General features: G+C 37.1%; 1 protein-coding gene across 2 annotated transcripts in view; it reads right to left on the minus strand.

Annotated features, from left to right (window-relative positions):
* LOC147005971 (ankyrin repeat domain-containing protein 26-like) overlaps nucleotides 1–24,335 on the minus strand; it is a 46,472-nt gene that overhangs the window by 13,363 nt on the left and 8,774 nt on the right. For both annotated transcript variants that reach the window (XM_085835183.1, XM_085835182.1), the window contains exons 6-10: nucleotides 22,825–22,858; nucleotides 22,172–22,307; nucleotides 17,637–17,850; nucleotides 15,380–15,458; nucleotides 3,638–3,738 (exon numbers count right to left, since the gene is read on the minus strand). In XM_085835183.1, coding sequence (XP_085691309.1) covers nucleotides 3,638–3,738; nucleotides 15,380–15,458; nucleotides 17,637–17,850; nucleotides 22,172–22,307; nucleotides 22,825–22,858 — 564 coding nt within the window. The remainder of the gene's footprint in view (nucleotides 1–3,637; nucleotides 3,739–15,379; nucleotides 15,459–17,636; nucleotides 17,851–22,171; nucleotides 22,308–22,824; nucleotides 22,859–24,335) is intronic.

Consider the following 24,335-nt stretch of genomic DNA (forward strand, 5'->3'; position numbering starts at 1 on the left):
ATATTGATGCAAAATATTCAATAAAATCCAAAACCAACATTCACTATGATCAAGTAGACTTCATCCCAGGGATGCAGAGATGATGCAATATAAGGAAATCCATTTACATAATCAACTGTATAAACAAACACAAAGAAAAAACACAGGATCATCTTATTAGAAGCTGAAAAAGCCTTTGATAAAATACAATACCCCTCCATTTAAAATTATTGGAGAGATCTGGAATTCCAGGCCCATACCTGAACTTAATAAAAGTAATGTACAGCAAAACAATAGCCAACATCATACTAAAAGGACAGAAAATTGAAGCAATCCCACTAAAACCAGGAATAAGACTAGGTTGTCCACTCTCCCCCATCCCCATCTATTAAATGGAGTACTCAAAATCTAGCCAGAGCAATTAGAAAACAAAAGGACATCAGAGGGATACAAATTGGGAAGGAAGAAGTCAAGATTTCACTATTCGCAGGTGATATGATAGTGTATATAAGCAACCACAAAAATTCTACCAGAGAAGTCCTACAGTTCATAAATAACTTCAGCAATGTAGCTAGATATAAAATTAACTCTAACAAACTTGTAGCCTCCCTCTACTCGAAGGAAAAGTGGGCTGGGAAAGAAATGAAGGAAACAACACCCTTCACAATAGTCACAAATAAAATAAAATATTTTGATGTGACACTAACCATGCAAGTGAAAATCTGTTTGTTTGTTTGTTTGTTTGTTTGTTGTTTTGTTTGTTGTCGTTGTTGTTGTTTGAGACAGGGTTTCTCTGTATAGCCCTGGCTGTCCTGGAACTCACTCTGTAGACCAGGCTGGCCTCGAACTCAGAAATCCACCTGGCTCTGCCTCCGAAGTGCTTGGATTAAAGGCATGTACCACCACAGCCGGTTGCAAGTGAAAATCTGTATGACAAGAACCTCAATTCTCTGAAGAAATTGAAGATGGCCTCTGAAGATGGAAAGATTTCCCACACTCATGGATCAGTATGATTTACATAATAAAAATGGCCTTTATACCAAAAGCAATCTACAGATTCATTGAAATCTCCCATCAATATTCCAACTCAACTCTTCATAAAGATAGAAAAAGCAATTCTCTAATTCATCTGGAATAACAAAAACAGCAGGACAGTAAAAACAATTCTCAAGACTAAAAGAACTTCTGGGGGAATCACATCCCTGACCTCTAATTATACTACAGAGGAATTGTGATTAAAAAACAAAACACATAGTATTGGTACAGAATCAGGCAGGTAGATAAATGGCATAGAACTGAAAACCCAGAAATAAACCTACACACCTATTGATCCTTGACAAAGAAGCCAAAACCATACAATGGGAAGAGGATTTTCAACAAATACTGCTGGTTCAACTGACAGTCAGCATGTAGAAAAATGTAAGTTGATCCTTATTTATGTCCTTGTACAAAGATCAAGTTCAACTGGATCAAGGACCTCCACGTTATACCAGATACACTGAATCTAATAAAAGAGAAAGTAGGGAAAAGGTTCAAACAAATGGCTGCAGGGAAAAATTTCCTGAACAGGACAACGATGGCTCTTGCTCTAAGATCAACAATAGACAAATGGGACCTCATAAAATTGAAAAGTTTCTTCAAAGCAAAGGACACTGTCAAAAGAAAAAAGGGCCAAGTCAATGATTCTGAAAAGATCTTTACCAACTCTACATCCAATAGAGGGCTAATATCAAAATAAACAAAAACTCGAGAAGTTAGACTCCAGAGAACCAATTAACCCTATCAAAAATGTGGTACAAAGCTAAACAAAGAATTCTCAGCAGAGGAACTTAACATGGCTGAGAAGCATATAAAGAATTTCTCAGCATCCTTAGTCACTAGAGAAATGCAAGTCAAAATGACCCTGAGATTCTACCTCACACCAATCAGAATGTCTAAGATCAAAAATGCAGGGGACAGTAGATACAGGCAAAGATGTAGAGAAAGAGAAACTTCCACTCCCCCACTGATGGTGGGACTACATGCTGTTAAAACCACCTTGGAAATTATTCTGGCAGTTCCTTAGAAAACTGGAAATAGTTCTATCTGAAGACCAAGGTATATCACTACTGAGCATATACCCAAAATATGCTCCAGCATATAACAAGGAAACATGTGCCTCTATGTTTATAGGAGCATTTTTAATAATAGCTAGATGCTGGAAAAAGCCAGATGTCCCTCAACAAAAGAATGGATACAGAAAATTTGGTACATTTACACAATGGAGTATTGTTCAGCTATTAAAAACAATGACTATTTGAAATTCACAGGCAAATGGATGGAACTAGAAAATATACTGAGTGACGTAACCAATACACAAAAGAACACACATTCTATGTACTCACTAATAATTGGATATTAGCCCAAAAGTTCAGAATATCCACGATACAACCCACAAATCATATGGAGCTCAAAAGAAGGAAGACCAAAGTGTGGATCCTACATAGAAAGGGGAACAAAATAATCACAGGAGGTGGATGAAGAGAGGGAACTGGGAGGATGGGTCCACCCACCCAGCTCAAAATTGTCAACCCAGATTGTCAAAAGGAAGACAGGAACAAAAATGTAACAGGGACTGAAGGAAAGGCCATCCAGAGACTTCCCACCTTGGGATGCATCCCATCTGTAGATACTAAACCACAACACTATTGCTGATGCCAGGAAGCACTTGCTGACAGGAGCCTGGTGTGGCTGTTCTCTGAGAGGTTCTAGCAGCACCTGACCAATGCAGATGCAAATACTCTCACCTAACCATAGACTGAGCCCAGGGTCCCCAATGCAATAGCTAGGGGAAGGACTGAAGGAGCTGAATGGGATTGCAACCCCAAAGGAAGAACAATATAAACTAACCAGACCATCCAGAGCTCCCAGAGACTAAACCACTAACCAAAGAGTATATATAGAGGGATCCATGGCTCCAGACACATATCTAGCAGAGAATCTGACATCAAATAGGAAGAGAGGTCCTTGGTCCTGTGGAGAGTTGATGCCCCAGCATATGAGGATGCTAGAGCAGTGAGGTGGGAGTGGTTGAGTGGGTGGAGGAGCGCCCTCACACTGGTAAAGGGGAGATGGGACAGGGTGGATGTGATGGGGGATTTGTGAAGGGCTAACCAGGAAGGAGGATATCATTTGAAATTTAAACAAATAAAATGATTAAAAAATAAAATACAATAAAGGCTATGCTTGCCTAAATAGTCTCTAATCTATGCACATATTCCCAAACAGCAGTACTACCTAAACTTAAAGAGTTATTCCTTTTTAAATCTTGAGGTGGTGAATAGGACATGTTGGAAGTGTACAGAAGGAGCTAGATGGGGCAAGTGGTGGATAGCTATGATATATTTCTTGGTATATATGAATAAGATTCTAAGCAGAAAAATCTGTTATAATAATCACACAAATAGCCATTAAGACATTAGTATACTCAATGTAGAGACAAACAAAACTACCAAAGAAACTGAGCCAAGGATGCTCAGAAATGTGAGATCAAAAATAAATTAAGCATACTTTACATAGAATAATTTATTTATGGAAATGCAGAAATTAAATTAAATTTTTCATAGGTTTTGAGAAAATTACTACCAACTGTGATTTGTTTGGAATATTAAAATCTTACCTCCTTAGCTTTTTTTTATATTCCTTATATTTCTTCTGTTCTTCCTGCAATCTACACTTCAGGGATTGAATTGACTCAGTATCCTTCTCATCATTTTCAGACTTTGGAAAACATAAAAATAATTTAAGAAATATAGACACCCTCTTTTTTTTTCTTAGAAATATTACTTCTAATGATGAGTTCATGACAATATCTGTTTAGACAGACTCACAAGTTACATTTTTGAGTATGATACAACTAAATACAGACTTCAAAATAATCATCATCCTCAAGATATCCAATTGATTTATGCTGGTCACCATTACATTTTCTGAATGTTTATTTTCAGATTTTGATTGTAAAGATGTCTTCTCTATAATATGTAAAACATCTCTCATCTCTCGTTGGGCATTCCCTTTTGGGAGAACTTAGTTATCTTGAAATACACGACCTCATTTACAAATACTTTCTATCACTAATTATATTTACTAATTAAATCTACTTTTAAAATCCTGCTGTTAAACTCTCCAGGTCATCAAGCACATGTTTTATTTTAAGCCTTCATTCTTCTTCACTTCTTGAAAGCAATCATGAACAATGACCAGCCTCACACCTTGCTCTTCAAGCAGACCTGCCTTTCAACCCAGCAGCTTCCAGTGCTTATTCCTGTCCTGTCCACTTTTGTTCACATGAAAAGTTTCTCAGAATTCCTGTGTCTTAAATACTTTAACTCAACACATCTAATCTCAACTTCTTAACTCAGGTCACTTAAAAATATGTCTTCCTTCTCAAGACCGAGGCCCTCTCCTCCCAATGATGGCCAACTAGGCCATCTTCTGCTACATATGCAGCTAGAGACACCAGCTCTGGGATCATGGAAGCAGGAGTAGGTGGGTTGGGGAGCCAAGCAGTGGTGTGGGGGAGGATATAGGGGACTTTCAGGATAGCATTTGAAATGTAAATGAAGAAAATAACTAATAAAAATTGTTTTTGAAAAAAAAATATGTCTTCCTTCTCATTCCATTCATGCAGACAATGCTTTGGGAGGATTGCTTCTGAACAGAAACTTTTCATTCTTTTTGTAATGGTAATCCTGGTTTTCAACTTGAAAAGTTGGGAAAGGGAACTTTTAAGTGATGAATTGCCTTCACCTGACAGGCCTATGACATGTCTGCGGGACATTTTCTTGGTCACTAAATGATGTGCTATGGCCCAGTCTACTGTGGACAGTACTATCCCTAGGCAGGTCTACTGGGGCTGTAATAAAAGGAACAGAACGTGAGCCTAGGCAGTAATCAGCACCCTTCTGTGGTTTCTGCTTCAGTCCCTGCTTCCAAGTTCCTGCCTTTAGTTTCTACCCTAGCTGGTTTAGAATTCAGTCTCTTTGAAGATCAGTTGGAGATGGACTATATATAGTTGGAGTACATGTAACCCATAAGCTGAAATAAATACTCTCCTCCTCCACTTGGTTTATACCATGATGTTTATCCTAGGAACAGAAGGAAAATTAGAATACCTGGCATGGTATTAAGATATTTAAAATATTTCACACCAGCCCATTCTCTTCCCACTCCCTGTACCTGGTCCACCACCCTACCTATTCCCTTCACATCCCCTTCTCCTACCCAGGGCAGCCAAGGCAATTCTAGAACATTCTAGAGAGCAGAGTCAGGGGAGGACCCAGGGAGTCCATGGGGGTTACTGTAGTTGAGACTCATACCAACAGGGAATATGGAATCTGAAGTGGCCATCTCCTGGACTCAGGCAGGACTCCCAGTGCAGAGATAAAGACAAGAACCCACGTACAAGACCTACTGAAAATGTGTCCTGCCTAGAAGGTGTACAGGGAGAAAGATGGAGCAGCAATAATAGAGCAAATGGCCAACTAATGACTGTCCCAAATATAGATCAACCCCCTGTGCAAGAACCAACCCCTGACAGTATTAATTATAATCTATTGTGCTTGTTAACAGGAACCTAGCATAACTGTCCTCTGAGGGGCTCCATGCAGTCACTGACTGAAACAGATGCAGAGACCCTCAGCCACATATTAGATGGAGCTCTAGGGTTTGAAGAAGGAATGAAGAACTCAAAGAGGTCAGGGAATCGAGAGGAAGACCAACAGAGTCAATTAACTGGACCTTTGAACTTTCTCAGAGCCTGGATTACCAACCAAAGAGTGAGCACAGGATGGACCTAAACTCCTTACATGTATGAATCTTATGAGCAGCTCGGTCTTCATGTGGGTCCCAAAACAAATGGAGAAGGGGTTGTCCTTGAATCAGATGTCTGCCTGGAATCCCATCCCCAGAATGATCTACCTTGTCTGGACTCAGTCAGAGAGGATATTTCTAGGACTCAAGAAGTTTTTGTGTAGAATGATTCAGGGGCTAGCATCCAGAGGAGAGAACAGGAGGGTGGATTGTAGGAGGATCGCTGAGGGAGAAGGAAGGGGAGGCTGATATTGAGATATAGCATGAATAAATAAATTTAAGAAAAAAGGTCCCTTCTAATTTATATAAGTTCATATGTAGGTTTTTTGTTTTTTTTTTTTTTTTTTTTTTTTAGATATTTTCATTATATACATTTCAAATGCTATCCCGAAAGTTCCCTATACCCTACCTGAAACATGCTCCCCTACCCACCCACTCGTGCTTCTTGGCCCTGGCATTCTCCTGTACTGGAGCATATAAAGTTTGCAATACCAAAGGGCCTCTCTTCCCAGTGGTGGCCAACTAGTTCGTGTTCTGATACATATGCAGCTAGAGATATGAGCTGTGGGGGTACTGGTTAGTTCATATTGTTGTTCCACATATAGGGTTGCAGACCCCTTCAGCTCCTTGAATGCTTTCTCTAGCTTCTCGATTGGGGGCCCTGTGTTACATTTATAGATGACTGTGAGATTCCACTTCTGTATTTGCCAGGCACTGGCATAGCCTCATACAAGACAGCTATAACAGGGTCCCTTCAGCAAAATGTTGCTGACACATGCAATAGTGTCTGGGTTTGGTGGCTGATTATGGGATGGATCCTGGGTGGGGTAGTCTCTGGATGGTCCATCCTTTTGTCTTAGCTCCAAACTTTGTCTCTGTAACTCCTTTCATGGGTATTTTGTTTCCTGTTCTAAGGAGGAATGAAGTACCCACCCATTGGTCTTCCCTCTTCTTGATTTTCTTGTGTTTTGCAAATTGTATCTTGGGTGTTCAAAGTTTCTGGGCTAATATCCACTTATCAGTGAGTGCATATCAAGTGACTTCTTTTGTGATTGGGTTACCTCACTCAGGAGGATATCCTCCAGATACATCCATTTGCCTAAGAATTTCATAAATCCATTCTTTTTAATAGCTGAGCAGTACTCCATTGTGTAAATGTACCACATTTTCTGTATCCATTCTTCTGTTGAGGGACATCTGGGTTCTTTCCAGCTTGTGGCTATTATACATAAGGCTGCAATGAACATAGGGGAGCATGTCTTCTTATTACCAGTTGGAACTCCTTCTGAGTATATGCCCAGGACAGGTATTGCTGGATCTTCCTGTAGTATTATGTCCAATTTTCTGAAGAACCGTCAAACTGATTTCCAGAATGGTTGTACAAGTTTGCAATCCCACCAGCAGTGGAGGAGTGTTCCTCTTTCTCCACATCCTTGCCAGCATCTGCTATCACCTGAATTTTTGATCTGAGCCATTCTGACTGGTGTGAGGTAGAATCTCAGGGTTGTTTTGATTTTCATTTCCCTGATGATTAAGGATGATGAACATTTTTTTCAGGTGCCTCTCAGCCATTTGGTATTCCTCAGTTGAGAATTCCTTATTTAGCTCTGAAACCCATTTTTAATGGGGTTATTTGTATTTCTGGAGTCCAGCATTTTGAGATCTTTGTATATATTGGATATTAGTACCCTATCAGATTTAGGATTGGTAAAAATCCTTTCCCAATCTGTTGCTGGCCTTTTGTGTTATTGACACTGCCTTACAGAAGCTTTGCAATTTTATGAGGTCCCGTTTGTCCATTCTCAATCTTACAGCACAAGCCATTGCTGTTCAGTTTAGGAATTTTTCCCCTGTGCCCATACCTTTGAGGCTTTTCCCCACTTTCTCCTCTATTAATTTCAGTGTCTCTGGTCTTATGTGGAGGTCTTTGATCCACTTAGACTTGAGCTTTGTACAAGGAGATAAGAATGGATCAATTCGCATTCTTCTACATGATAACCACCAGTTGTGCCTGCAACATTTGTTGAAAATGCTGTTTTTCCCCCACTGGGGGGTTTTATCTCCCTTGTCAAAGATCAAGTGACCATAGGTGTGTGGATTTATTTCTGGGTCTTTAATTCTATTCCACTGAACTGCCTGTCTGTCACTGTACCAGTACCATGCAGTTTTTATCACAATTGCTATGTAGTACAGCATAACATCAGGTATGGTGATTCCACCAGAGTTTTTGCTATACTAGCTTTTTTTTTTATTATTCCAGATGAATTTGCAAATTACCTTTTCTATCTCAGTGAAGAATTGAGTTGGAATTTTGATGGGGATTGCATTGAATCTGTAGATTGTTTTCAGCTGGATAGCCATTTTGAATATATTAATACTGCCAATACATAAGCATGGGAGATCTTTCCATCTTCTGAGAACTTATTCAATTTCCTTCTTCTGAGACTTTAAGTTCTTATCATACAGATCTTTCATTTCCTTAGTTAAAGTCACACTAAGGTATTTTATATTATTTTTGACTATTGTGAAGGGTGTTCTTTCCCTAATTTCTTTCTCAGTCCATTTATCATTTTTGTAGAGAAAGGCCATTGATTTATTTGAGTTAATTTTATATTCAGCTACAGCACTAAAGCTGTTTATCAGGTTTAGGAGTTCTCTGATGGAATTTTTAGGGTCACTTATATACACTATCATATCATCTGCAAATAGTGATATTTTGGCTTCTTCCTTTCCAATATTTATCCCATTGATGTCCTTTTGTTGTCAAATTGCTCTGGCTAGGACTTCAAGTACTATATTGAATAGGTAGGAAGTAAGTGGGCAGCCTTCTCTAGTCCCTGATTTTAGTGGAATTGCTTTGAGTATCTCTCCATTTAGTTTGATGTTGGCTACTGGTTTGCTGTAAATTGCTATTATTATGTTTAGGTATGGGCCGAGAATTCCTGATTTTTCCAAAACTTTTATAATGAAGGGGTGTTGGATTTTGTCAAATGCTTTCTCAGCATCTAATGAGATGATCATGTGGTTTTTGTCTTTGAGTTTATTTATATAGTGGATTATGTTGATGGATTTCCATATATTAAACCATCCCTGCATTTCTGGGATGAAGCCTACTTGGTCATGATGGATGATTGTTTTGATGTGTTATTGGATTTGGTTTGGGAGGATTTTATTGAGTATTTTTGCATTAATATTCATAAGGGAAATTGGTCTGAAGTTCTCTTTCATTGTTGGATCTTTCTGTGGTTTAGGTATCAGAGTAATTGTGGCTTCATAGAATGAATTGGGTAGAGTACCTTCTGTTTCTATTTTGTGGAATAGTTTGAATAGAGTTGAAATTAGGTCTTCTTTGAAGGTATGATAGAACTCTGCACTAAACCCATCTGGTCCTAGGCTGTTTTTGGTTGGGAGACTATTGATGACTGCTTCTATTCTTTTAGGGGAAATGGGACTGTTTAGATCATTAATCTGATCCTGATTTAACTTTGGTACCTGGTATCTGACTAGGAAGTTGTCCATTTCATCCAGATTTTCTAGTTTTGTTGAGTATAGCCTTTTGTAGTAGGATCTGATGATTTTTTTGGATTTCCTTAGGTTCTGTTATATCTACTTTTTTATTTTGGATTTTGTTAATTAGGATACTGTCCCTGTGTCGTCTAGTTAGTCTGGCTAAGGGTTTATCTCTCTTGTTGATTTTCTCAAAGAACCAGCTCCTCGTTTGGTTGATTCTTGAATAGTTCTTTTTGTTTCCAGTTGGTTGATTTCAGCCCTGAGTTTATTTCCTGCCATCTACTCCTCTTGGGTGAATTTGCTTCCTTTAGTTCTAGAGCTTCTAGGTGTGCTGTCAGGCTGCTAGTTTATGCTCTCTCTAGTTTCTTTTTGGAGGCACTCAGGGCAATGAGTTTTCCTCCTAGGACTGCCTTCATTGTGTCCCATAATTTTGGGTATGTTGTGGCTTCATTTTCATTAAACTCTAAAAAGGTCTTTAATTTCTTTATTTCATACTTGACCAAGGAATCACTGAGTGTTTTTCTTTTTCCACATGAATGTTGGCTTTCTACTATTTATGTTGTTATTAAAGATCAGCCTTCGTCCGTGGTGATCAGGTAGGATGCATGGGATAATTTCAATATTTTTGTATCTGTTGAGGCCTGTTTTGTGACCAATTGCATAGTCAATTTTGGAGGAGGTACCATGTGGCACTGAGAAGAAGGTATATCCTTTTCTTTTAGGATAAAATGTTCTGTAGATATCTGTTAAATCAATTTGTTTCATAACTTCTGTTAGTGTCCATGGGTCTCTGTTTAGTTTCTGTTTCCAGGATTTGTCCATTGGTGAGAGTGGGTTTTGAAGTCTCCCACTATTATTGAGTGAGGTGCAATTGTGCTTTGAGCTTTACTAAAGTGTCTTTAATGAATGTGGTTGCTCTTGTATTTGGAGCCTAGATATTCAGAATTGAGAGTTCATCTTGGTAGATTTTACCTTTGATGAGTATGAAGTATACCTCCTTGTCTTTTTTGATAACTTTGGGTTGGAAGTCAATTTTATTCGATATTAGAATGGCTACTCCAGCTTGTTTCTTTGGACCATTTGAATGGAAAATTGTTTTCCAGCCTTTCACTCTGAGGTAGTGTCTGTACTTTTCCCTGACATGGATTTCCTGTGAGCAACAAAATCTTGGGTCTTGTTTGTGTAGCCAGTCTATTAGTCTATGTCTTTTTATTGGGGAATTGAGTCCATTGATGTTAAGAGAACTTAATAAAAGTAATTGTTTTTTTCCTGTTATTTTCATTGTTAAATTTGGGATTCTGTTCTTGCGGCTGTCTTCTTTTAGGTTTGTTGAAGGATTACTTTGTTGCTTTTCTAGGGTGTAGTTTCCATCCTTGTGTTGGTGTTTTCCCTTTATTATCCTTTGAAGGGCTGGATTTGTTTAAAGATATTGTGTGAATTTGGTTTTATCATGGAATATTTTGGTTTCTCCATCTATGGTAACTGAGAGTTTTGCTGGGTATAGTAGCCTGGGCTGGCATTTGTGTTCTCTTAGGGTCTGCATAACATCTGTTTAGGATCTCCTGGCTTCTCTAATGAGAAGTCTGGTGTAATTCTAATAGGACTGCCTTTATATGTTACTTGACCTTTTCCCCTTACTGCTTTTGATATTCCATCTTTATTTAGTGCCTTTGTTGTTCTGATTATTATGTGTTGGGAGGAATTTCTTTTCTGGTCCAGTTTATTTGGAGTTCTGTAGGCTTCTTGTATGTTCACCGGCATCTCTTTCTTTAGATTTGGGAAGTTTTCTTCCATAATTTGGTTGAAGATATTTACTGGCCCTTTAAGTTGAAAATCTTCATTCTCATCTACTCTTATTATCCCTAGGTTTGGTCTTCTCATTATGTCCTGGATTTCCTGGATGTTTTGAGTTAGGATCTTTTTGCATTTTGCATTTTCTTTGATTGTTGTGCGCATGTTCTTCTGCCTCTGAGATTCTCTCTTCCATCTCTTGTATTCTGATGCTGATGCTTACATCTATGGTTCCTGATTTCTTTCCTAAGGTTTCTATCTCCAGCATTATCTCACCTTTGTTTTTCTTTATTGTTTCTACTTCCCTTTTTAGGTCTTAGATGGTTTTGTTCAATTCTATCACCTGTTTGGTTGTGTTTTCGTGTATTTCTTTAAGGACTTCCACCTCTTTAGCAGTGCTCTCCTGTATTTCTTTCTTTTTTTTTTTTAATATATTTTATTACGTATTTTCCTCAATTACATTTCCAATGCTATCCCAAAAGTCCCCCATACCCCCCCCCTCTCCCCTATTTCCCTACCCACCCATTCCCATTTTTTTTTTTTTTTTTGGCCCTGGCATTGCCCTGTACTGGGGCATATAAAGTTTGTGTGTCCAATGGGCCTCTCTTTCCAGTGATGGCCGACTAGGCCATCTTTAAATACATATGCAGCTAGAGTAAAGAGCTCCGGGGTACTGGTTAGTTCATAATGTTGTACCACCTATAGGGTTGCAGGTCCCTTTAGCTCCTTGGGTACTTTCTCCAGCTCCTCCATTGGGAGCCCTGTGATCCATCCACTAGCTGACTGTGAGCATCCACTTCTGTGTTTGCTAGGCCCGGCATAGTCTCACAAGAGACAGCTATATCAGGGTCCTTTCAGCAAAATCTTGCTAGTGTATGCAATGGTGTCAGCATTTGGAAGCTGATTATGGGGTGGATCCCTGGGTATGGCAGTCTCTAGATGGTCCATCCTTTCATCACAGCTCCAATCTTTGTTTCTGTAACTCCTTCCATGGATGTTTTGTTCCCAATTCTAAGAAGAGGTACAGTGACCCCAATTTGGTCTTCATTCTTCTTGAGTTCATGTGTTTAGCAGATTGTATTATATATCTTGGGTATCCTAAGATTTGGGCTAATATCCACTTATCAGTGAGTACATATTGAAACACTGAAACTTATAGAGGAGAAAGTGCGGAAAAGCCTTGAAGATATGGGCACGGGGGAAAAATTCCTGAACAGAACAGCAATGGCTTGCACGGTAAGATCAAGAATTGATAAATGGGACCTCATGAAACTGCAAAGCTTCTGCAAGGCAAAAGACACCGTCAATAAGACAAAAAGACCACCAACAGATTGGGAAAGGATCTTTACCTATCCTAAATCAGATAGGGGACTAATATCCGATATATATAAAGAACTGAAGAAGGTGGACTCCAGAAAATCAAATAACCCCATTAAAAAATGGGGCTCAGAAATGAACAAAGAATTCTCACCTGAGGAATACTGAATGGCTGAGAAGCACCTGAAAAAATGTTCAACATCCTTAATCATTCGGGAAATGAAAATCAAAACAACCTTGAGATTCCAGCTCACACCAGTCAGAATGGCTAAGATCAAAAATTCAAGTGACAGCAGATGCTGGCGAGGATGTGGAGAAAGAGGAACACTCCTCTATTGTTGGTGGGATTGCAACCTTGTACAACCACTCTGGAAATCAGTCTGGTGGTTCCTTAGAAAATTGGATATAGAACTACCGGAGGATACAGCAATACCTTTCCTGGGCATATATCCAGAAGATGTTCCAACCGGTAAGAAGGACACATGCTCCACTATGTTCATAGCAACCTTATTTATAATAGCCAGAACCTGGAAAGAATCCAGATGCCCCTCAACAGAGGAATGGATACAGAAAATGTGGTACATTTACACAATGGAGTACTACTTAGCTATTAAAAAGAATGAATTTATGAAATTCCTAGCCAAATGGATGGACCTGGAGGGCATCATCCTGAGTGAGGTAACACAATCACAAAGCAACTCACACAATATGTACTCTCCTGTATTTCTTTAAGTGAATTATTAAAGCCCTTCTTTATGTCCTCTACCAGAATCATGAGATATGATTTTAAATCCAATTCTTGCTTTTCAGGTGTGTTGGGGTATCCAGGACTAGCTGAGGTGGGAGTGCTGGGTTCTGATGATGGTGAGTGGTGTTGGTTTGTTAGTAAGATTCTTATGTTTGCCTTTTGCCATCTGATTATCAATGGAGTTAGTTGTTATAGTTGACTCTGTTTGGTGCTTGTTTCTTCTGTGATTCTGTTAGCCTCTGTCAGCAGACCTGGGAGTCTAGCTCTCTCCTGTTTCTCAGTGGTCAGAGTACTCTCTGCAGGAAAGCTCTCCTCTTGCAGGGAAGGTGCACAGATATCTGGCATTTGGACCTGCCTCCTGGGTGAAGATGAAGGTCTGAAACAGGGCCTGTCCCAGAAGCTGTGTAGCTTCTGTAGTCTGCACTCTCACTTGTGCAGTCTAGTGTCTGAGGGATCCAGGACCCAAGATGGCTCCTCCACCTGCTCTGGTAGAGCCCTCCCCTGTGGACAGCTCTCCTCTGGCAGGGAAGATGCCTGGATGTCTAGAGCTGGAAATGGGGTCTGTCCCAGAAGCTGTGTTGCTTCTGTAGTCCACATTCTCACCTGTGTAGACTAGTCTCTGAGGGATCCAGGACCCCAGATGGCTCCTCCACCTCCTCTACATATGTAGTTTTCTTAATTGTTGACATTTTTGTGGTATTGATTTCTATTTTTGAAAACTTTCAAAATACTTGCAACATACTTGTAGAAATATAATTGCTGAGATCTTAATACATTCCTGCCTGACATTTTCATAGAAAGTGATTCCAGGTATTCTTTTAAATAATTAAATACTTAAATACTTAAAGAAATTTAAATACTTAATAATTAAAGAATACTTATCAACATATTTTTATTTCAGACACATGCAAATATTAATAAAATGAGGGTGATTTTCTTTGGAATCTGAAAAAAAAAAACTTGTAGAAGGAATTCAATCCAGCAGCATAGCTATTCTGGCTGGAATACATACATGACCTTAGTCCTCACCTATATTCTCCAAACAATAAAGGTCAAGAACATTTGTATAAAGAAGCATCCATGTTTGAAAATGATGTGTAAATAAGTGGGAGACAAAGTGACAAGTCAGAGAAAGTTTTGACAGAACAGAATCTGCCCAACTCTCATGAGAAGAGAGAAGAAATGGAAGTTACCTAAGCAATCAGTAAAGAGAATGGGTCTGAGAGAAGGCAGCTTTTTCAGAAGAGTTCTACAAAGATGGGTTGATGAGAGAACAAGCTAGACACAGGTGAAGGTAGAACAAGCCAGAAAATGAGATGGAGACAAAAGATTAGAACAGATTGCTAGAGTTAGATTGAGGCCAAAAGAGAAGGCAGAACGAACCGGTCATCTTGAAGAGGATTTTGAGCCATAACAGCTGAGTGCAAACAGCCACTAAGAGTTCAGAAAACAAGAAACAGTGAACATATTCGCAGTGTCTCAGTACGTGAAAACATTCCAGGCCTACATTAGAATAGACAGAGGCTAGAAGTTTCCAAAACTAGGGAATAAGCCTCCAAGTTGGCAATTACAATGACAAACAAAAGCTACTTTTACAAAAACTTTTCAATATCTCTTCATCCATTACAAAGATCAGTAAATTAAAAATGTCTACTTCCCCTGAAAGTTATATCTGTCTAATATAACTGCAGGAACTGAACTACTGGGGCTTATGGACACAAGGTAGTAAGAATGGCTATAGCACTGCTCCAATTCTGTGTTTAAAATGCAATCCTCCAATCTCAATTTCTATGAGAGAAACTGAATAGCAGGTAAACACTCTAAAGTTTGGTAAACAGTTACTTAGTTTTTGTTACCCAGGCCCATGGGGCAAGAAAAGTGTTTTAAGTAATTATCTAACAGAAAACCTTACCACAGCATCAAGTCTGTGGATTGAGAAGACACCTCTCTGAAGTTAGTGAGACATGCATTGTCACTTTCAAGGAGAAGCAGCATAGATGTAGCAAATACATTTTTAACTTGTCATCAGCCAAATAATTCATATTACCTAAAATATTGTCATTACTACTATCAGACAAAGAAAAGTCCCTTTGCAGTAACACAGAAATAAAAAAAAACAAATATGCAAATATGTACTTACTAATATGCAAATGTATACTTACTAATATGCAAATGTATACTTACTGACTTTCTCAGAAGCTGTTCATTTTTTCCTGCATCCCTTCTTACTCTATCTCTTAAATTTGAATTTTTGTGTACAAGCCTAAAAGACACAAAAAATTTAAATATCACATGGTTTCAGAACAAATATTTAAAGGATTAGTTACATAAATTCTGTGCATTTTGAAAACCATATGATTAACTTTTCTCTAGAGGGATTTTGTGGAAATCATGCAAAATGTGTAGGTCAAGTGAACCATTATGCATTTTACATCTTTTGTCTCTGTGATGCTGTTTAAGAAGCCCAGGGATATATGATGCACGTACATTTCAATTCAGTTCCATTCACAGTGCTAATTTTATACCTTTCATTTAACTTACAGAAGGAATTCTCACTAGTTTCACAATATATACTTATAAATCCATAAACTTCCCTAATGCTTATTTATAATCAAGCTGTTCCACTTGATTATAGTAAATTTTAAATGATGATGCCTGAAAATAGAGGCTCTAGAAATTTCCATGTGGAAAAAGGCTACAAAAAGAAAGATTTCTCAAATTGTCCTGTGCTACAACCAGAAGGTGACATTTTCCTTGAACTGTCAAGAAAACTTGGCCTCATCTATGAAACACTTGGTTTGCAAGCATGTAGAATTTTAGAGATACAAAGGCCTTGGGACAAGAGTCTAGTGAAAAGCCCATGAGGCCAGTTGGTGCCTATCTGATTAGGTTCCTCTCAAGGAACCTTTGAATATGTTATATATAAAGCTCTGAAAGTAAGCCCAAATTTGTAAGAGAGGTCCCAAGTGTTGAAAAACCATGACTGAGATATCTGCTGAGGAAACCTGCAGGCACTGAGTAAACTAGACTAAGCTCTTTGGTCTTGTGAAGGCTCAATAGCCCAGTGTAGGGGAATGCCAGGGCAGAGAGGCAGGAGTGGATAGGTAGGTTGGTGGTGGTGGGGGCGTGGAAGGACTCTCACAGAAGCAGGGGGATGAGAGATGGGATAGGGGGTTTCTGGAGGGAAAATTGTGAAAAGGAATAATATTTGAAATGTATATATATATGAAGCAACACATGCCAAAAATGGCATAGCATTGAGATAGGACTGCAAGTCAGTCAATGCTCAGTTGCTGCCACTATGTATGTCATATGACACACTGGATCTGATGCTACAAGATTTAATGTTGATTCTACTGTGTCTCAGACTTGCTTGGATGAAATCTTTTCTTGTCTTCAATTCTTGCCTTCAGGAATTGGAATATTTATACTGTCTCTTATCTATTAGAAGAACTCATCTTTTTTATCTGAAAGAGGCTTTTTTTATTTAACAGCTAAGAATTTGAAGGATTACAAAATAGACTTTGGACTATAGAATAATGTTAATACTATATAGTTTTTTTTAAAAACTCATTTGATAAACAGCACTACAAATAATAGATGAATTTTATGTTTCCAGGTTTTAGAAAAACTGCCCTTTCTATTCTGTTTATGGAATTTTGAATCAATACACATTTTGTTCAGAACAATTTCAATATATTGATCCAACCCTTTTTATACAGTTTCCTTTCTCTAACCAGATGATTTTATATTGAATAATTCAAAATTTAATAGTCCAGCCTAGAAAATGATGTGGCTTGCAGCAGAGTAATACTATTATTTTTAAATATTTTTAAAAATTATGCTTGCTATCTCACAAGTAGTAAGAGTTCTTAAATAGTCACTAACATTGTGATTTGGAAGAGAACACATCTTGAAGTGATTATGAGTTTCAAAATGACCATAATCATGGCAATTTATTATTAATATAAATTTCCTACTTCATAGAACTAAACACTTTTTTCAAGTAGACATCGTGGCACAGAGTGGCTCGACCCACACGTGAGGAACTATTGGTAGTTGATAGCAACTAAAAGAGGAAGAGTCAGTTTACTTCAGTGACATGGAGCATGGTAGGTTGCCCATGCACCAGGGGACAACACTGTTAAGAATGAATTTGACTCAGTGGGGAGGAAAAGAAAGAGATGAAAGAAGAATATAACAGAGAAGAAATAATAAAGGTTAAAAAGGGATCTGAGGTGAGATGTGAAAGTATATCTGATCTAAATACAAGGAACTGCTGCCAAGTAACAAAAATAATAATCATAATTATAATAAGCCAAAATTTGAGAAATTTTCTCTGCTGCAAACTCTTCAAAGAAAGTGACAAATGACAAAAAATCTAAATGGTATAATGAAATATAAACTCGTCAAAGGTGTCTCTAAAATTGGAATACTATACCTCAGGTTGGACAGTTCTGCCTGCTGTTGAGCCTTCATAAGTTTTAGCTCTAGTAGAGTTTCTTTTGATTCTGAAATATTCTTTTTTAATAAGCTAACATGATCTTTAAGTTTTCTATTTTCCTCAGAAAGCAGTTCAAATTTATGATCTTGACGTTCCATTGATATTTTATATGAGTGAATTGCATACGAGATTATCTGTAGGATTTCAGGATCTGTATAAAAGATAAATCAAGATTCATTAAACACAGTTATTTTTAAAAGTCATCATTTATTCCATAAAATCATATACTAGTATAATTATAAATATATAATCAATAAAACTATATATTTTTCCAAGTAAAAGAGAAGTTATATTTAGAATTCCAAGTGACTCATAATAATTGAATCTCTATATAGAACTAAGAAAGGATATTAAAAGCTACAATAGAAAAAGAGCAAGTCACATAAAAGATTTGCCCTAAGTAACACCTGACTTCTCAGTGAAAAGCCTGAATGACAAAACATCCTGGATGGTTGCTCTACAAGCTCTGAAACATAGCATATGTCAGCTCAGACTACTATATCCAGCAAAACTATCATACAATCAAGGGAGAATGAAAATATTTCACATTAAATACAAATTGATACAATTTCTTCCCTCTCATCCAACTCTACAGATGATACTGAGACAAATCTGTAAGATTAATACAAGGTTATCTACACCCAAAAAGGCACAAGGAATTACTAATCTCAGAACAGTTACTCAAAAGAGAAAAACAAAAATTTAACAACCACAAAATAACAGGAATTACAAAACACTACCCAATAATAACTCTCAATATTACCAACATCAGTAATGGCAATGCCTCAATCAAAAGACACAGAATAACAAATTAGTTTAAAAAGCCAAAACCCAAAAACCAGCAAACAAGACAAGGAGTGGTGATGCATGCCTTTTCTCCTAGCACTTGGGTGTAGAAGTAGGCAGATATCTGTAATGTTGAGGCTGGCTTGTTTTACAGAATGAGTTTCAGGATAGCCAAGGTTATACAGAGAAATCCTGTCTCAAAAGGAAAAAAGAAAAGGAAAAAAAAGAAAAAGAAAAAAAGAAAAAAGAAGAAGAGAAGAGAAGAGAAGAGAAGAGAAGAGAAGAGAAGAGAAGAGAAGAGAAGAGAAGAGAAGAGAAGAGAAGAGAAGAGAAGAAGAAAAGAGGATTCTGCTGCTTCTAAGAAACTTACCTTACCATCAATGACTGAAAACACATTACTGTAAAAGGATGTGAAAATGTATAACAAGCAAACAAATCAAGATCAAGAAGTCAAAGCAATTGTAACATTTGACAAAATAGACATCAATTTAAAACTAATCATATAAGTGAATATATGATTATATTTCACACATCATCAAAAAAGCATCTTTTCATAGCATGTGTGCCAGAACCTCACAGAAAAGCATAACTGGACACAACATATTAGATGAGTGAATTATGGCGAGTTCAACCCCAACTGAGATATCTACATTATAGCTCCTGTATCTATGTTTGGGGAAACATGATGAAAGAGTAGGAGAAAGATTGTAGGAGCCAGAATATGAAGAAATCTGCTAGGACACAGAGAAAATTCTATTGTAGAAATGGTTTCATGAAAGAGAACTAAACAATGTCATTATCAGTGGACATCCTATTGTGGGATGGGAAATATGTCATGGGTAGGAGGATCCCTAGACAAGAAACTATAGGTAACTGATGACTCCTGAGGGAGGGAGCAGTAGCTTCTCCCAGCAGTAACCCCATCCCTAAATGTTTATTCAATATAAAGTGGTCAGCCCTAAAAATATACACACATATATATATGTGTTTGTGTTTGTGCATGTGTTTGTGTGTGTGTGTGTGTGTGTGTGTGTGTAACAATAATGAATAGAGAGAAGTAAAAGTAGGCTGTGGATTTAAGATAAAGAAGGATTTAGAGAAGGGGAGGCAAGATCAGTTGGAGAAAGAAAGAGAAGAAGGCAGGTGATGTAATTACATTTTAATTTAAAGCATAAAATTTTACAGAACTAATCAGGAGATAGGGAAACATAGCACAAATTCATTAATAGAAAAAAAATCTGTTATAGAAACTATTTGAATCCCAGTCTGTGGTTTCTACCCCACCTTTGATTATTTAGTTAACAGATAAAAACATCTATATTCCTTATAATAAATAAGCCTTAGGCAATATAAGAGCTGAGCAGTTGCCTATTCTCCATGTTGTTAGACTCTATTTTCCTATTGATAACCCTGAGTTATTATTCATCATTTATTATGTTTCATCTCGGCTTCTCTTAACTGCAATTGCCTAGGTCACTGCCATGTTTTTATGGCTCAGCTAACACATGGCAGCTTCTCCTCTATCCTGCATGTTCTTCTGCTCCAATTGCTCAAACCCCAAGCTTATGAAAACCTAACTCCACCAATGACACTTCTGCCCAACTATTGGCTGCTGGTATCTTGATTCACCAATCAGAAATAATTTGGAGCAGGGTCTCAGGGGTTACATCTAGACTCCAGTTCTTGAGGACCCACACTTAGCATTACAGTAAACAGTAAAAGACTAACCTCAACAATTCCCCCTGTTAGTACAATAAAGAACTCTTTTCTTTCAGATATAAATTGAATACAATTATAACAATTATGTATCATATAACAACATATATTATGAGGTAAGATACATATTTATAACATCCAATCTATCATGTGACAATTTAGATAAAGTATTTTATCATCTATCTTAATTAGTTACAATTTTGTATTTGTGTTTGTTTTTTAATGTTAATTTTCTTATTAAATTTTTTTCATTTACTTTTCAAATGCTATCCCCTTTCCTAGTTTCCTCTCTGAAAGTCCTCTATACCCTCCCCAACACTGCTCCCAACACACCCACTCCTGCTTCCTGGCCCTGGCATTCCCCTGAACTGGGGCATATAATCTTCATAAGATCAAGCGTGTTTGATTTTAATTTGTATTACTATCTGCAAACCACCTTTTTAAATCTACATCTTCTTTAAAGTTAAACAACTTAAGTTCAGTTATGATACTATAGTTAGTCTTTAATTTCATCAGATATTTAAAAAGTAAACCTGAATCAATATATCTTTGAGTATGTAGGAAAGCAGCTTCCAAAATTTAAACAGTTGGCAGAGACAGCTGACTGTCTAGAGAAACCCTAATATTTCTTATAATTTTGGATCACCTATTTCTAGCCTTTTGGCCCAGAACATCTGACAGACCTTAGGTGAAGTATGAATCATGAAGCACTTACTTACCCTATCTTGGCAGAAATTAGCAGTTGACTATCTTGCATTTGTTTGTTGTTTTGGGACAGCATTTTGTCTGTAGATGAAATTATGGCTCCCCCCCCCCCCAGTGGCTACCTTGCCACAAATGAAGCAACTCTATATGGAGGCATTTCATTTTCAATGCCTTCATTGAAGTGGAATGGGGATAATGTCTGGAGCATATTTCTTTTGTAATTAAAAGGTCTTTTAAAGACACGTTTGAAGACTGTATGTGTGTGTGTATATATATATGTTAAACATTGGTTGTATCTAGTTAATTTTTATTTAAATAGCATGAAAAAATTTTTGTAATTAACCAAATTAGAATCTAACATGACTATGAGTATGACAATTTGACTATTAACTTGTATTGTTTAATTACTTTTGAACACTTTGTAATTGCAGCTATTGAATGGACTGTATCTAAGCCTTGTATATATATAATGAGTTGAGTAGGCACAATGCTTAAGAGTAACAAAATTAACTTTTTTATCAATTATAAAGATTTATACCATTGAAAACCTTAAACCAGTATCAATATAAAAATTTTGTATCAATGTAAGAAAAAATTACTTCCATTTTGTATCAAAATGTAAAGATTTTTATCAATGTAAGATTATAGCTATAAAATGTTTTGTATAAGAGTAAATTTAATAATTTATCCCTCACTCAGGATGATATCCTCCAGATTCATCCATTTGCCTAAGAATTTTATATATTCATTGTTTTTAATAGCTAAGTAGTACTCCTTTGTGTAAATGTATCACATTTTCTGTATCCATTCCTCTGTTGAGGGACAGCTGGGTTCTTTCCAGCTTCTGGCTATTATACATAGGGCTGCTATGAACATAGTGGAGCATGTGTCCTTATTACATGTTGGAGCATCTTCTGCCCAGGAGTGGTATTGCTGGGTCTTCCAGTAGTACTATGTCCAATTTTCTTAGGAACTGCCAAAATGATTTCCCAAGTGATTGTACCAGCTTGCAATACCACCAGAAATGGAAGAGTGTTCCTCTTTCTCCACATCCTCATCAGCATCTGCTGTCACCTGAGTTTTTTATCTTAGCCATTCTGATTGATGTGAGGCTTGGGGGCAGCTCCTGTTGAGACCAGTTCTCTCTCAATGTCAAGCACAACTGTGACATGAACAATACACTAATGTGCCCTTTTCTATTGGACAGCTCTAAACAGTGTATACATCACTATAGCACACACAGAGGCTGCATGAAGTACTCCTACCTTTACTCTGCCTCCTGATCTGTTCAACCAGATTTAAAGTAGTATCAATATTGAACACCTCAGAGTCTCCTGAATTTCTCTGATATGGTGGAATTACTTCATTCAAATCAAACATGTGATTTATTTCTTCATTGACCTATAAAGTGAATAAAAGCAATTTCAGATATCCTCCCAATGATTATACCAAAGAGTAAATTTCACAATGTGATAAATATTCTCTTTTAATATGACAAACAGCACTCAAGAGAGAGAAGAAGGTGAATATCTGTGAATTCTGAGCCGACCTGGTCTACATTGTGAGTTTTAGGCCAGCCAAGATTACATTGTGAGGCCTTATCTTAACAACAAAAGGTATAGAAACATAGTTCATATAAAATAACTTTATATTGGCAACTCTTTCTAAATAACTTTTGAAAAAATGTCTCCATACTTCTAAAAACTCTGGAAATTTTAATTTTACTTTCATATATAAGTTTATATTAATTATATATTGCTTTCACTTTACATGGTACTTTAATAATTACATTTTCAATTTACTTTCTCACATTACATCTTTATGTATTTTAATTTTACTTTCATGACTAACTTTAATGACATTGCTTTCATTTTATACTGTGTTTTAACAATTATATTTTCAATTTATATTCTCATACCTTGTCTGTTATATTTGAGGTGTTCTTTATAGACCTAGAAAAGTATAAAATACTTTCAGAAAAAAATATATATACTAACACAACAAAACACTCTAACTTATTTCTCTGATCAAATATATTGGTATTTCAATTGCAATGATTTAATATGAGAGAATTTAACTGCAAATAGGAAGAACAACCGGATTCAGGAATGAATTATCACTACAAATATCAGAAGAAAAAAAAGAAGGTTTTATGTATATTATTTTAAAAGTTAAAGCAAAAAGCAAAACATGCATTACTTTACAGAAAAAAAATACATAAGGATTTCTATTGTCATTTTCATCAAATCAACTTTTGTGTCCAGTAAAACTCATTTTCAAGCAATGCTTTACTCCTTATATGTGGAGAATACTTTATGACAGAATGTAAGAGTTTCCTCTCAGGGATGATGACCCAGTTGTTACTCAGGGTTCTAAGAATTAAACCTATGTTAAACTTACTGCTTTCCTCACATATTATCAGGTATTGTATAAAGGTGGAACACACAGGCTGACTGGGTTGCTGCAGTCCAGGCAGCTGGCTGAGCAGAAGGCTAAGAATTCAAATCTGGAAGTTAGAGCCACACATTTGTTCCAAACTCTAGTTTGGAAAGTAATATTCAACTCCAGTTGGCTTTAAATCATATAATGGAAGAGAAATCCACATTATGACTTATTTTACTATAATTATAACTAAAAACATAGGATAAATAGTAACCTGAGGTAACACTGCTTGGCTTCTGAGATCAGATGAAATCCAGCTCATTGAGAGAAGTAGGCCCATAAATGAATTATTTTTGTTTTTCTGAGAAAGTATGTATGTAGTCAAAGTTTCCAGTTCTCCTGCCTCAGCTTTCTTAGTGTTGAAATTAAAAACCATCATGCTGCCAGTTGTGTGGCACACAAATTTATTCCCAGTGTTCAAGAGGCAAAGACAGGCAGATCTCGGAATTCAAGGCCAGCCGGGTTTACAGTGTGAGTTCCAGGAAGAGAAAGCTACACCAAGAAAGCTTGTCTTAAAAAAACAACAAAAACCACAAAAACAAAACAAAACAAAACAAAACAAGAACCACCATGCTCACCTTGAACTATTTGCTTCAAAATCTAAGGGATTGAGTTGATGATTGCTCAGCTGGTAATATTTTCCCCTTGAGAGCCCAAGGACCTAAATTCAATGCTCCAAAAGAAATTAAAAAGCTGGGCCTGGAGAACGTGAGAAGGCGCAATTCTAAATGCTCTCTCAGACAATCCTGAAGACAGACCAGAGTTTGATACTCAGGATGTCCACAGGGAAAGGACAAATGTGGACATGTTGGCCTCTAAAGAATATATGCACTATGTAGCGTATGCATGCACAATTTGTGAATACAAACAAGTTTTAAAAGGTAATAATTTCTTGAAACTTGGGTGTGGTCTTGTGCACTTTTTATCACAACCCTGTGAAGACAGAAACAGGAAAATCCCTGGAGCTTCCTAACCAAAACCAGGATA

This window comes from Mus caroli, unplaced genomic scaffold (assembly GCF_978045245.1).
Source record: "Mus caroli unplaced genomic scaffold, Mus_caroli_1 scaffold_2, whole genome shotgun sequence".
NCBI classification, from domain to species: domain Eukaryota; kingdom Metazoa; phylum Chordata; class Mammalia; order Rodentia; family Muridae; genus Mus; species Mus caroli.